The 15068-nt window shown below is 39.3% G+C and overlaps 1 protein-coding gene across 6 annotated transcripts in view; it reads right to left on the reverse strand.

The window, feature by feature from the left end:
• The window catches only part of Atg5 (autophagy related 5), a 111562-nt gene that overhangs the window by 42379 nt on the left and 54115 nt on the right, over positions 1-15068 (reverse strand). For all 6 annotated transcript variants that reach the window (XM_075944410.1, XM_075944384.1, XM_075944364.1 and 3 more), the window contains one exon: positions 1814-1908. In XM_075944410.1, coding sequence (XP_075800525.1) covers positions 1814-1908 — 95 coding nt within the window. The remainder of the gene's footprint in view (positions 1-1813; positions 1909-15068) is intronic.

The raw sequence follows: 15068 nt of genomic DNA on the forward strand, positions 1-15068 counted from the left end.
TTGTGACACTAGGCACAAGATAATAAATTGATCTCACAATTGTCCCTGAAATGAATTGAAGGCCTCTTCTCATACACCTGTACTACTGGGACAACTATAATCCTTATGTTATGCACCATCTTTCCCTACGGGAATGTCAAATAGTCACAATAAAGAAACTGAAGTATAGTTCAAAAGACAGGCTAGAAGCAAACCACTTACATTAGCACTCTGAGGCCCAAAGCTCAAGATGCTGTGGAAACTCTCTCATGGTGATGGCCTCAGAGACTGTTGGGTAGTTATCCAATTACATCCCATACAGTAAAGCACTTTGTGAGGTTGTGGGTGGGGTACCCGGCAGTATATTACTAGGGACCTCATTGAATTCGAAAACGAAAATAAAGAGTTAGTAGAATTTACACTCAGGACATTTTTCTAGACTGAAAGAATAAACTAAAACTGACTTTGTGAAAAATATGAACCTTGGGAAAAACACCTGCCATGCTACCTCCGAGTACTCACACTTTCAATTTCTGCTATTAAATGATTTTTTCATTACAGTAAATACCTTGCTTTTGTCAGGCGGTGGTGGCGCACACCTTCAATCCCAGCACTCGGGGCAGAGAGGCAGGTGGATCTTTGTGAGTTCGAGACTAGCCTGGTCTACAAGAGCTAGTTCCAGGACAGTCTCCAAAGCTACAGAGAAATCCTGTCTAGAAAAAAGTACTATTGACACAACTTCTTCTACACTGCCAGGGACTGAATCCAAGGCCTCATCTATGCTAGTACTGCAGTAGTGCTGACCTACAAGTACACCAGCAAGCCATTAAGGTACAGTTAGTATTTGCCATATGCCAAGCATAGTGGACTCTTAAAAAGTACTCTACAGAATCTTATCTTGACTTTTTAAACTTGCTGTGAGACTGACCACAGACATTGTCTACAACACTGAGGACTCCCTATCTAGGCTGATTCTCTTCAGATGCAGTAGCAAACACTGACCACTGCCTCCTGGGGAGGCACGAGATGTTTATGAGCCTTCACCAGTTTATCACCAGTCAACAGAAACCATGCTTTATGCATGCTTCTATCAGAGACAGCACAGTGCACACTGCACAGCAAAAATCAATAAAAAAGAAAGAAAAGCAGCAGTACTAAATCAACTATGAAAAGGATGCTATGTTTGCTTATAGTGTCGTAGGTGTGGCTTTGTTCATTTTATGTAGGGGCATATATATCAGGCAAATAGTTTTATCACTATTCACACCCGTATAATCCCAGTACTGAGGAGGCTATGGTAGGGGCATAACAAGTTCAAGGCCATCTGGACTGCTGTGGGAGACTCTGTCTCAAAAGACTTTGGAGCTTGGGGTGCAGTTCAGCTGATAGAGTATTTGTCTAACATGCACAAAGTTCTGGCTTTCCGTATAAAACCAGACATGGTGGCTACAGTATTAGTACTTGGAAGGTAGACGTAGACGTTCAAGGTCTGCCTCCATTAGATAAGTTCCAGGCCAGTTTGTGCTCCTTGAGACTCTGTCTCAGCAAGACAACAGGACTTCAAATGTGCACCAATATTAACTTAGGGGGTTACAAATAAATTGAAGCAAATGGCTGAATCAGTAAGTACATTAGATATAACCAGTGGCAACTATGAGAGCCACACATTTCAACACAATCTCCAACTCCACTATTAGTAAAAGAGGGTTTGGCAAAACCTGGATGCAAAGCCAGATGCGAGGTTTCCACATAGACATAAGAGTTTAGACACTGTGCTTTAAGACGATGCCCAAAGCTTTCAAAAAGTTGTATTTTTCATAATGTTACTTCCTACCTGATATATTCTAAAAGGGATATAACGAAATCCATTTTCTTCTGGAGGATATTCCATGAGTTTCCGGTTGATGGCCCAAAACTGGTCAAATCTGTCTGAAAGGATATAAATTCTGTTATTAAGAATGAATGTCATTAGTAGACTAGCTCATAAGAAGACATGAAAGTCCTAAACATTCTCTCAGAAGTTTCTGAAAAGCAATTGGGCATAGTTTACAAATTATTTCTCTTAAAGTTAACATAAAGCAAGGTATGAAATTACTAACAGTTTTTCTCTCAAGAGAAACCCTATACAGGGATGTGATTACTTGTGTTACCAAGGCAGAGACCAGCAGTGATAACAGCATGACTCTTCATTTAGCTTCTGCTGATAATCTATATTAGAACAAATCTGCACAATTTAAATAGCAGCCAGCACTTATGGAGAAACAACAATATAGAAGAGCTTCCGAAAGAAATGTGGTTCCTGGTGCTGGGGCAAAGTCTGTATAGCCCTTGCCTTGAAAGCAATGAGAGTTGAGTTCAAACTCCTAGAACCTGCGTAAATATGTCAGGCATGGTGGTGCCTACTTGCAACCCAGCACTGGAGAGAAAGAGACACTGAGTCCCAGTCAGGCACCTAGCCTAATTGGCAGGATACAGGAAATGAAGAACTTTGTCTCCAGGTAAGGCAGAAGCTTTCCTGACACTGGGAGTGTCCTTGGGTCTCCATGTGTGCACAGAAGCACACACACACACACACACACACAAACACAGACACAGACAGAAACAGAGACACACAGAGAGAGGTTGAGGAGGAATATAATCCCCTGGTAGACTTGGCTTGCCTAATAGGTACAAAGCTCTTGGCTCAATTCACAGCACATGGGAGAGGGTTGGGTGGAAATAAAACATAGAAGTGCATGTGCAAATTGTCAATTGCACCTTAATTTTATACTGATTACGATTTAAATTTTTTTTCAGGTTGAATTGCAACATTACTAAGTTATAATAATTTGCAGATCATAAAAATCTACAGTCTCTAAATACATTCAGAGGTCAGAACATTCATTGTAAATGCAATCATACAGTATGTGGTCCTTTGCATTTGCTCTGTATGTGTGCATGTGCACAATATGAAGTTTTAAAAGTTCATTCTGTACCATGTACAAAAGTTTTGTTTATGATCGAATAAGCATTCAATGATATAGAGTTATAAGATTTTGCTAACTTACAAATATTTGAGTCATTTCTACTTTCAGCTATCATAAATCACATTATTAAGAATATCAGTGTACACATTTTGTATGAATATGTTTTTAATTCTCTTGTTGGACCTAAAAATAAAATCCCTGCATTTTATGGCAAGGCTACTTAACTGTTAACATGGTAAATGTTTTGAGGAAATGACAAACTGTTTTCCAAAGTAACTGAACCATTGTCCATTCCTACCAATAATGTCAAGAAGTTCTAATCCATGTTTGCCACTGCCGGCACTAATCATTTCATTCATTCATTCATTCATTCATTCATTCATTCATTCATTCATTTTTGAGACAGTCTTATATGCAGCCTTAGTTGGTCTCAAATTTATTTATTTATTTATTTATTTATTTATTTATTTATTTTTGAGACAGTCTTATATGCAGCCTTAGCTGGTCTCAAATTCATTCATTCATTCATTCATTCATTCATTCATTTATTTTTGAGACAGTCTTATATGCAGCCTTAGCTGGTCTCAAATTCATAGAGACCCACCTGTCTCTGCCTCTCAATTGCTGAGATTAAAGGTGTGTACCACCATCACCTGGCCATTTTTGTTTTTTTGATATATTCATCTCAGCTGGTATGAGACAGTAACTCAATGTGATTTTTATTTGCATTTCTCTAATGACTAACAATGAGTTTCTTTTCATGTGCTTGCTGGCCATTTCTGTATCTGGAGATTTCTCTGGATAAATGGCCAAAGTTCTTATTTGTTTTATTTTTATTACTGTGTATGATGTGTGTGTATGTGTGTGTGTGTGTGTGTACATGCACACATGCCACACTGCACATGGGAGGTCAGAGGACAACTTTTGGGGTTATGTTCTCTCCTTTTCCCATGGGTTCCAGGGATCAAACTCAAGCATAATGATATACTTTCATAATTAAAACACATGGGAGGTGGAGGCAGGATGATTTAGAGTTTAAGGCCAATCTTGGCTACATAGTGTGTTTGAGGACATCTGAGGCTACTTGAGATCCTATCACAAATAAACAAAAAGCCTTCCAGCAGAGCTGGGTGTGGTGTCACATATCTGTGATCCTAGCACTTGGGAGGTAAAGGTTTCTGGACATCCTAATCTATATAGCAATGTCCAGGCCAGCCAGCACATCATACCAAGATCCCATTTCAAGACATGCAAAACAAATCCCCCCAAACAAACCTTTATTAAAATAGATTTACATGGATTACACCAGAAGAGTAAAGGGTTAAAAACCCAAACAGAAAACAGGCTAATTTTCAACTAGGAAAGATTTAAGACCACGGGGGAGATTGGGTAATTGTCTGGAGACATCATTGGTTGTCAAAACTTGTCTGAGTGCCTAGCAATTAGTGGATGGAAGCCAGGAAAATTGCTACACAATACAATACATAGGACAGCTCTGCCAAACAACTATGTTGACCCAAAATGCCAATGGAAGGAAAACTGAAAGAGGGTGAGTACAAAGTTTCTGGAAAGACCTCCAAGGCATAAAATATATAAACAAAGAGAAAATCGCACCACACACCCTCACTTCCAATTCGTCCTTCAGCATATGCACTACAATATGGGCTCAAATCCTTTCCAAGTCTTCATAATTTCAACTACTTAGAGATTTCTCAGCAAAGTGTGCTGAGATTCCAAAGCAAAAGGCTCTTCTGTAGTTCCCAAGATGGGTCAATGTCATTGGGGAAGAGGCATCAAAGTAGGATGTCATTCCCGCCATATATGCCCAGCTGTACATTTTTCTTAGGAATACAGAAGTCAGAACACAGAAAGCTTCCTGCCTATAAACACAGTGAAGGCCCCAAAGAGTCCTTTCTGGCTCCCATGTGCCCTGACACTTGTTAATCAGCTGTGCTCCACATTATCCTGGCTATGTGGATTACAGATTCACTCTGGCCTGGTCCAAGGAGCAAGCTTCTTTAATTCAGGGTGTTAATTAGACTTCCCAGTTGAGGTTGAATCCCAGTCTCGGGAAAGGGCTCCACATTAAGTCTTTCCTCTCCCATCCCTAAGTAGCATTATAGTTTCCTCATAACTGATAGTGACTCTTTGTAAGTGTTAGAAACCAGGTGTTCCTCCTGCCTGCCTTCAGCGACTCAGCGCCAAACAGCCACATCATCACCTGCTGCCAAGTGTGACACATTTCTACTGTCTCCAAGAGTTGAGTATTTTCCCCATGTCCATGCATTATACCCATTTAAAAGGTCCCCATCTCTCTCTCACTCTCTCTCTCATACCCACTCAAAGGCAACCTTTTGCTTCCCCTAACCCTCCCCGCAAATCACTTTCATCAGGTCCGTTTCATGGTGTGACTTAGTAGTTTACCTTGGCTCTGATCCACCAAGGTACTCTTCCTTTCACCAGGAAGGTGGAAGTCCTGTTGGTTTCTGGGCCACACTAGGTAAATGTTCTGTCTTTAAGTTATGGTTGATGAATTTGTAAGTTTGTTGCAAAGTGGAAGCCAGAGCTGGACCTAGCTGCGGGGGAGAGTAAAGGGCAAGACAGCCACAGTGTGCACACACCCATCCTCTCCTACAATACCAGGTCTGACCCAAGCAGCTGATCTAATAGGTCTGTACAGATTGTTCGTGAATTTCATTCTAAATTCTTGAGTCCAATTTTTCAGTTTCTGTTGTAGAATAATCGTTTTGTACACTGTGAAGATCTGTCTTTGCCAAGGTGCCTTTTGATTGATTTAAATAAAAAAAGCTAAACAGACATTAGCTAGGCAGAAAGTATAGGTGGGAGAGTCAGACAGAGAGAATGCTGGGAAGAAGGGAGGGGTTGCCAGGAAGGACGGTACAGAGTAAAGTTAATAAAGCCATGATACAAAAAGTAGATTAATAAAAATGGGCTAATTTAAGTGGTAAAAGCTAGTTAGTAACAAGTCTAAGCTATGACCGAACTTCCATAATTAAAAAACAGTCTGTGTGGTTATTTGGGAGCTGGCAGGAAAGACAGAAAAAAACAAAACAAAACAAAAAGCCAGCCTACAAGCTTCTGTTTCTTCAGCTGCTGCTTTTCTCTGCTTGCTCTTCCCTCCACATAGGTACCTACCTGCTTCTCAGTCCTGGTAGTTCCTCCTTGTCCCTTAGCCATTCCTCCCCTTATTCTATGTCTTGTCTCTCTGGCTCCTGGATACAGCTTCTATGGCCTTGGGCCTCCTACCATGTGAGCAATCTTTTCTCTTGGCTCTGGCCTTTTTTGCACACCTATGGGTCTCTTCACTAAAGAATTTACTCCCTCCCTTTTCCTCTTCAGTCTCCTTGATATCTCTGGCTCCATGCAGTCCTGCAGCTTCAGCTCTAAGCTCTGTAGAGCTTATAGGAACACACCCACAGTCTTTTGCTTTGTGATCCACTCTCCCTTCCTCTATGAACTCATATTTGATTACAGCAACCTGGCCTCAATACAGATCAATGTCCAAAAGTTAGCTCACATGACTTCCAAATTCTCACAGATTATAACAACTGCATAAGCAAATGCTCCCCAAATCTCTTCTATCTAAACTCACTCTGTTCTATACTTCCAAGTCTCTTCTAAGGTTCTACTTCCCACTCTAAAATCTTTTGTCTCTAAGGTTTCTCTGCACTTTGCTCTCAAAAAACAAAACAAAACAAAAGGCTTTAAACTTATAACAAAAGGTTTACAATAGAAAACATATATATATATATGACTCAACTCTTGTTTAGTGTGTGTGTGTGTGTGTGTGTGTGTGTGAGTGTGTAGCTTGGATTCAAAGCTCATTTAAAAAAATAGATCTACTAGCAAAACAGATGGTTTTAAATAGCAACCATGTGGCTCTCCTCCATCTTGGCTGATGACCTCATCAGGATGTAAGCAGTCACGCGGTTGGCAGTCATCATTACTAAGGTTAAAGGATACATAGCATGTGACTTAACTTCAGATGACCACATGGCACAGAACATTAAGTGTAAAACTTCTTAGTCCTAATGAGCTCTCTGTTTATCACTGTATCTCTTTTTAGACCAAGGAAACAATAAGTCTCCTAAATATTGTGGATTGGTATGGGTGTCTGTATGATGACAAAAATTTAAGGTTCTATTTGCTACAACATACTATGCATGTGATTCAACTCTGGTTAAGAATTTACTATATGATGATAAAAGTTTAAGGTAATAAAGGTCTACTCAGATTAATAAAAGCTGGTTTAGATGTATGCCTAATTACTTACGAATTTGCTAACTGTTCAACACCAAGCTGCTAGAATATTTAGATAAGCAACAACATGTCTGATAAATAAAGTATATTCAATAATTAAGATTTAGAAATCCTTAAGGTCTACTCAGGTTAACAGAAACATCTGTCTACCTTTGTCTTTTGTTCACTTTAATCTTTTCCTACTTGGATAAAAACTACAACATACAAAAAGCTGCAGTGTTCTATAACAGATCAATAAAGTTTCCATATGGACTGTATCTATGATTAAAAGTTTTATTTTGATAACAAGAGAATGTCAATTCAAAAATTGTTATTTTTAAGGCTAAATATAACAGGGATCAAATGCCAAGTCCTAGTCTTATGAAAACTACTAGCTTGTAAAGTGTTAAGAATAATTAAGACATGCAAGTGGTCAGTTAACTTATAGATGATCAGATGTGTTCAGAACTATACTTGTAGTCATGGTAAGCACTAATGTAATTAATTACAGGAACACGCTTACTTTAGTCTCCTGTGTATGTTTTCAAAGTTAAGTGTAAAACAAGCAAGTAGAAACAAGCAAAGTTTGTTTAGTTTAGATATATTTAATATATTATAATACATGGTCCTCAAACTCTTCAGAGATTGCCTGAATATGACATTTAAAATGTTTGATAATAGTAGTAAAAAAAAAGCTTCCTGTGATAGAAGTGCCAGTTCCTGGCAGTAGCCCTAAAGAAGAATTCTGCCTGGAGTTTGCTTTAAATGTGGCAAAGCAGGCCACTGGTTAAAAAAATTCACCTTGCCCACTACCAGGACCCTGTTCAGGCTGTAGACAAGCAGGACACGGGGGAGTTGATTGCCCCGCTTTGCTTAGACAGGTAGGCTGGTCCCCCAAGTTCCTATTTCACAGGGAAGTCTGTTGGATCGTCTGGCCTGGCAGCTGAAGACTGATGCCCTAGAGCATTTGCCCCTCAGACCACAGAGGAATCTAAGGTGATTGTTCAGGTCGCTGTCATTTTTAATAAGGTTCAAAGCTGCTTGGTCTGTACTTCCTGCTTATTCCGGTGAAATTTATCTTCAGATCTCCGACAATGTCTACAGCTAGGCTAATGATAGCTCTGTCAATTTAACAGCAGCAACCAAGATCTCAGCTGCCTTCTCAGGTCTCTTCATATATAAAAACTAGGTCTCATACCTCACTTTCCAAGATCTACTACTAGGTCTAGACACAATTTACTTTGCTACCAGACGCTAAAAAGAGGTAAACTCACAAAACAAATTTCAAGGTAACTTTACTATTCCTTTAAAAAGGAACTCGCTTTACAATGACTGCTCTTAGTAATCAATCATCTGTGCCTCACGGTGAATGATTGGATAGAAAAAGGCATGAAGTTTATTTAAGGTCTGAGGATATAAAAGCTTAAGTTGTAAGGAGCTAAGAAAATGTTTTAGGGTCTAAGAAGGTGTTTGAAGGTATGCAAATACAATTTATAAAGGTATAAGGAAGTGACTTACAGTATATAAAAATGAAAAATGTTTCAGATCTCTTCCTCTGTCTATGCTATTGTTATATTCAGAGTTCTAACATTAATCAACAGAGTTCTGATAAGCTACAAATCTATCTCTGGTAATCACTGACTACTATTACCATGGTCACAAGCTCAAGATTTTAAATCTCTGCTGGTTGTCTTCTAAGTCTAGACTTAAAAGAGCTAAGCATATCTGTCTAATCTCTGTACACCCCATCCTATCTTCTGGAGGGAGGAAATAGTGTTCATGCTTTTAACCCCAAATCAGTTTGGGTCTCCAAACTTCTACTATGACTCAAAGCCCTTTTCTACAGAAAGGATTTTAGTACAGATCACAAACAGTGGTAATGCAACATATCTGAAACTTTTGCCTCATCAGGAAATCCAGATCTCACAGGTCAAATGGACTCTAGATATGTATTGTCAATTAAAGCCTGTTTTCCCACCTGCCTATTCTACTTATTCCTGACTAAGAATCTATCCCGCTCTCCTTTCCCTGGTCTTAGGACTTCCCTCTAACAACTACCACGACCATGGGCCTAAAAGTTTCAAATGTACACCCAAGAAAAAAAAAAACCTTCCCTTAAACTCTTTAACTTTACCCTCTTCCATAATACATCTGTGTTAGTAACCTGCCAGCTTCAGGTGTTCCCTCAAAAGCTGCAGCTCAGAGAGCTGCATAGTGGCTAGCCCCAGGCGGTCCAGCCTCACAAACTTGCTCCAATTACTGCCTGCACATCCCTAATCCCAGATGGTCCCACACAGCTTCAACAGCAGTGAAACAGCCTGATCTTCCAGAACAGTCCCCCAAAATGTCGATATCCCCAGACGACAGTAAGCAGTCTAAAGAGCATAGCACCATGATACCTGCCTCACCATCACCCCTTCCTATTTCCTCACCTTTTATAACAAATGAAAGGGAGGAATGTTAGAAACCAGGTGATCCGGCACACCTTTACCTCGGCAGCCACACTATTACCTGCCATCAAATGCGACACATATCCACTGTCTCCATGAGTTGCATATTTTCCCTATGCAATGCATTATACCCCTTTAAAAGGTCCCTGCCACCATGCACCCCTCATCCCTGTGCTCTCTCTCTTTCATCCCCACTCAGAGTCAGTCTTTTGCCCTATCTTCCCAACAAAACTCTTTTGTGAGATCTGTTGTGTAGTGTGATCATTGTGGCATTCCTTGGACCCAATCAATCTGCCAAGGTACTCCTCGTTTGCAAAAATCCTAACAATAGAACTTTATAAAAACAAAAAATGCCAGTGTTAGGAGAACCTGTAACCAGGTATCTTCATACTAAACTTAGAGTAACAATGTTTCTTATATACACTTGTCAAAGATCAAAATAAAATTAAAAAAAACAATGCTTAGCCAGAACATATCAGCTTATAAACCTTGCATGGCGGATCATGCCTACAGTTCTAGCTAGTGCAAGGCTGAGGAGGAGGACTGTACTGAGTTCTAGCCCAACCTGAACCTGATAGTAGAAACTTGTCCTATCCTCTTCCAAAGAAAACAAAAAATAAACAAGAAGTTGACTTTGTACTTGTGCTTACTATTACCACTTTCATTTCTCTCCTCTACCACTCAACAGCCTCCTAATTAGTTCCTACCTCCCGAGATATCTGTAACACACACCACACAGTGTTGTTGGCAAACATAAACCATTTTTCAAATATTTTCCTAGCAGGTTATAAAAATGTAATGATACACTTTAATAACATGATTAAGTATAAGAATCCTTTTGAAAACATTCTTTTTGTGTATGCATATGTGTGTGCATGTTTGTGTTTATGCATGTATGTTTGGGCTATGCATATGTGTGTAGAAACCAGAGAACAATTTTGTTTTGAGACAAGGCCTCTTACCACCAGAGTCAGGCCTGTCTGGTGCTGGAATCCTAAGTACAAATCACCATGCCTAGAGTTGACATGGGTTCTGGATATCAAACTCAAGTCCTCATTGTTGTGGCATATTCCTTTACACTGTGTGAAGATACGTAACTGTGACTGGTTTAATAAAAATCTAAACGACCAATAGCCAAGGATAATTTCCGGGGCAGAGAGAATGTGGGGAAGAAGAAGGGGAGTCACCACTGGATGTGGAGGAAGCATAACATGTAGGAGATGAGGTAACAAGTCATGAGCAGCATGTAAATTAATAGTTATTTGAACTTATAAGAGCTAACTATTAAGTCTCTGTGTGGTTATTTGGGAGCTGACAGGCAGGACAGAGAAAGACTCACTACATATAGCACCCTACTTCTAGGTACATATTTCCACTTAAGACCAGAGAAAGCTTAAATAGTTTCCAAACACACAAAAGTGGAGTCAAGCACGACTTCCTAGTCCTGTAGTGTCTCATGTGGGCTGCAGTTCACAGATGTGTCTCCCACTGCTGCTTGAGCCACCAGAGTGGCATGAACAACAGTGTGTGGCATTTTAAGGTTTTGCTCATGCAGATAGAAAAGATTACAAATACATAGTATAGCAGATCCAGACAAGAAAAAAATATTTAAACAGGTTACAGTGTTTAAAAAATGTACATAGGCTTCAAAAATAAGACAATGGTATAGACAGTCATAGAAAAAATAGTTAATAAGGAATAAGAAAATAATCTGAAGACAAAAAGAATATGCCATGTAGTGATGATGAATACATAGGGAGTCTGGATTCTGTATGTTACTGTGTTGTCTTTGAAGTTTTTGATTGCTGATAAGCAAAGAAAAGCTGCTGGGAGACATGGGATAGTGAAAGGGACTGCTGAAATAAACCAACCTAGAAACTTTAAGAATGTGTTAACTTTAAAATAGAACTCAAAAAAAAAAATATTACTTTGGGGACAAGGCTATGCTTTTGTTTCCCCAGGAAATGAAAGGCTGCGGTGTTAAAGATTGATAGAGATCATATTTGATCAGCGAAAATCCCCCTGACAATCCTGGCTATAGACATAAATAAAGAAACCTAGAAAAACTACAAGACACGTGATGCATATTTTACCTGTTCAAATGTAAAACAAAAAATCATCGTTGGCTGGGTTATGTACACTGCACAGTCCATACTTGTGTTAATGCAGATATATATGTTATTTTGGAAAGTTTATGTATTTTTTTTTTAAAAGCTGGCTGGTATTGGCACATGCCTTTAATCCCAGCACTCTGTGAGTTTGAGGTCAGCCTGGTTTACAAGAGCTAGTTCCAGGACAGACTTCAAAGCTACAGAGAGAAACCTTGTTTTGGTGGTGGTGGTGGTGGGGGGGACGGGAAGGAGAAGAAAGCTTATGTGTTTTCAGAGCAAGTGGACCAGACACCAATGGAAATGGTAACTCAGATAGTGATGAAGCCTCTCAGAGTGCCCATGTTGCAGTTTCCTCAGAGTTCTGCATCTAGAACAGCTTCAAGGTTGCTGGCTGAGACTCACAGACTATTCTAGTATTTGACCACTAGTCTAATTTTCTCAGGGTCTGACAAAGATGCTAGGGTCCTCAGACAGCTGGAAGCAGTAGAGAGAACATAATACCCACATTCCCAAGAGATAAGATGAGTGTTTTTTAGTCATTTGGTGCATTGTTTAGGGGGGCTAGTCACAAGTTGTTATTGGTCATCGTCAGGGAGGATATAAGCAAAGGAAATTAGATTCATGGATCTTGTTCTGAAAAGAAAAATGAGTATACAGAAATGAAAGGATGAGAGAGTAGATTATTCTATCTACTTTCAAACTAAAAAAGCAAATACTGACCTCAAATATTTTAAAATGATATGGATTTTGTATACTGATACAAATTTAAGATTATTTTTGTTAGAACATACTTATTACACATGTTTCTACTCTTGTTTAAGTTCCTGTACTTATGCAGCTCATTTAACAACGTAATATAAAGTTTCTATTCTTTGACAGTTATTATTACAAACGATTTAGGATAATAAAAAATGCAGATTATTAGTTAGTCACCTATTACATCAAACTTGTAGTAATGCTAGGTATGCTTCCAAGGACAAACAGAGATATATTTTAGATAAATAGATGGTTTTTAATGACCTACAGGATATGGCATTTAAATTGTTTTTTTTTAACTTAGGGCTTCACATGACAGTGAAACATGTCTGCTCTTTGCAGCACCAATTTACTTCAGAAAAAAATGATGGGCACCGAAGAAACTCCATATGGAGTTTGTTTTCAATGTGGTGAAACTAACCATTTGGGCAAGAAATTGTTCTTGACTGCTGACAGTATGCTGTACAAAAGTGGACAAGCAGGACACAAAGGAAAAAGACTGCTGAACTCTGACAAAATAAGGCAGGGCAGTGCTTCAAAATTCCTGCTACACAGAAAAGTCTGTCATTGTGTGGGATAAACAGGAAAGTGACTGTTTGATGGAGGAAGGTCATTGGCTAATAAAGAAACTGCCTTGGCCCATTTGATAGGCCAGCCTTTAGGTGGGTGGAGTAAACAGAACAGAATGCTGGGAGGAAGAGGAAGTGAGCTCAGACGCAATGGCCCTCTTCTCCAGGGCAGATGCGATGAAGCAAGCTGCCAGGCCAGACATGCTGAATCTTTCCCGGTAAGACTGGAGCTACATAGATTATTAGAAATGGGTTAGTCAAAATATGAGAATTAGCCAGTTAGAGGCAAGAGCTAGTGGGCCAAGCAGTGTTCAAAAGAATACAGTTTGTGTGTTGTTATTTCAGGGCATAAGCTAGCCAGGCGGCCGGGAGCCAGGTGGCAGGAACGCAGCCCGTAGTTCCCTTCAACAACTGTTGAACTTTGCCAAGATAAGGTGGGACAATCCTTCAAAATTCCCGCTTATAGAAAAGTCAGTCAGCTATTCTAGGCCTGGAAGCCAAAGATGGATGCCCCAACACTGCCGAGGACCCTTGGGGTGACAGTACAGGCAGCCAGAAGTCTCTGTTATTGTTTATTTTTGGAAGTAATTGCACTGAACTTTCTGTTTACTCGGGTAATAATATATCCTTCTGTGGTCTTTGATAGAAATTGAAGGCTAGTCAGTTACAGTTTTCCTTAGTTATGATAGAGGATAAAGTAAGCACAAAAGTTTGGACTGTTCAAGAGAATATAGATAATGGAGTATTTTCTCTAAATTTGCCAAATATAAATGAACTGGACATTGTAAATGTAATTCTGACCTGATAATTCTTCTTATTGTTTATAGTTTTATTATGTTAGAGTTAAAACCTTCTTTATTTAGATAAAAGGGGGAAATGTTGTAGAATATTCCTTTACACCGTATGAAGGTATGTCACCGTGACTGGTTTAATTAAAAGCTTAATGATCAATAGCCAGGCAGGATTTTTGGGCTAGAGAGAGAATGCTGGGATGAAAAAGGTAAGAGTCGCCAGCTGGAAACGAGTAAGCATGACATGTAAGAGATAAGGTAACAAACCATGAAGCACGGGGCATTATGCAATTATCAGAAATGAGTATGTAATAGAAATAGGTTAAGTTATAAGAGCTAGTCAGAAACAAGTCTAAGCTATTGCCTGAGCTTTCATAATTAAAAAGAAGTCTCAATGTTGTTTATTTGGGAGCTAGCTGATGGGACAGAAAAAGACTCGCTACACCTTATGATCTCAGGAGAAGCATTTTGCTGAGGAAGCTTATCCACACAGTCCCAAGAATCACTGTTAAAAAAAAAAACAGACCTCTTTGTCTACAACTGGGGTAGATGGGTCCCTGCCCAGTTCTATAAGTAGGAATCTATAGTTAGTAATGAAGCACCTTTCCCCAGATCTCACCCATCTCCTCTCCTAGTAAAGCTCTGCTGCTCCTACATTCCCCAGAGATCACCTAGCCCCTCACTCATGCACTCATGCATGCATGCATTCATTCATCCACACTAACTTGCTTGCTTACTAAACTCCAAGTCACAGTATCCCCCACCCCAGAAAATGTCAAATGTGTGTGTGTTCTGTAGTAGGCTGCAGTATCGTCTCTCATTTTCACATAGCTGCTTCCTTCTCACCATTCAACTCTCAACACAAATGCCATTTCTGACTTCTATATTCCTAAGCAACAGTAGCCCCATTCTTCCATTCATTCCCTTTATCATTATTACTTTTCTCCAACAACTTATTATTTGAGTCTAAATATTTATTTACTGTCTTTCTACTTTAGGTAAAATAAGTTCCACAAGGCAAAGACTGTCTTCCATATCTTTAGTTCTAGGAAGGCACATAGTACACAGTCAATGAATATTTGATAACAATTAAACAATGAAACAAATGAGTTATCTAGGCAAAGAGAACATCAGAAAGAAAATTTCAAAGGTTCCATAGCTAGTGAAAAAGGACAGATGGTCTAAA

This window comes from Microtus pennsylvanicus, chromosome 1, assembly GCF_037038515.1.
Source record: "Microtus pennsylvanicus isolate mMicPen1 chromosome 1, mMicPen1.hap1, whole genome shotgun sequence".
NCBI lineage: Eukaryota > Metazoa > Chordata > Mammalia > Rodentia > Cricetidae > Microtus > Microtus pennsylvanicus.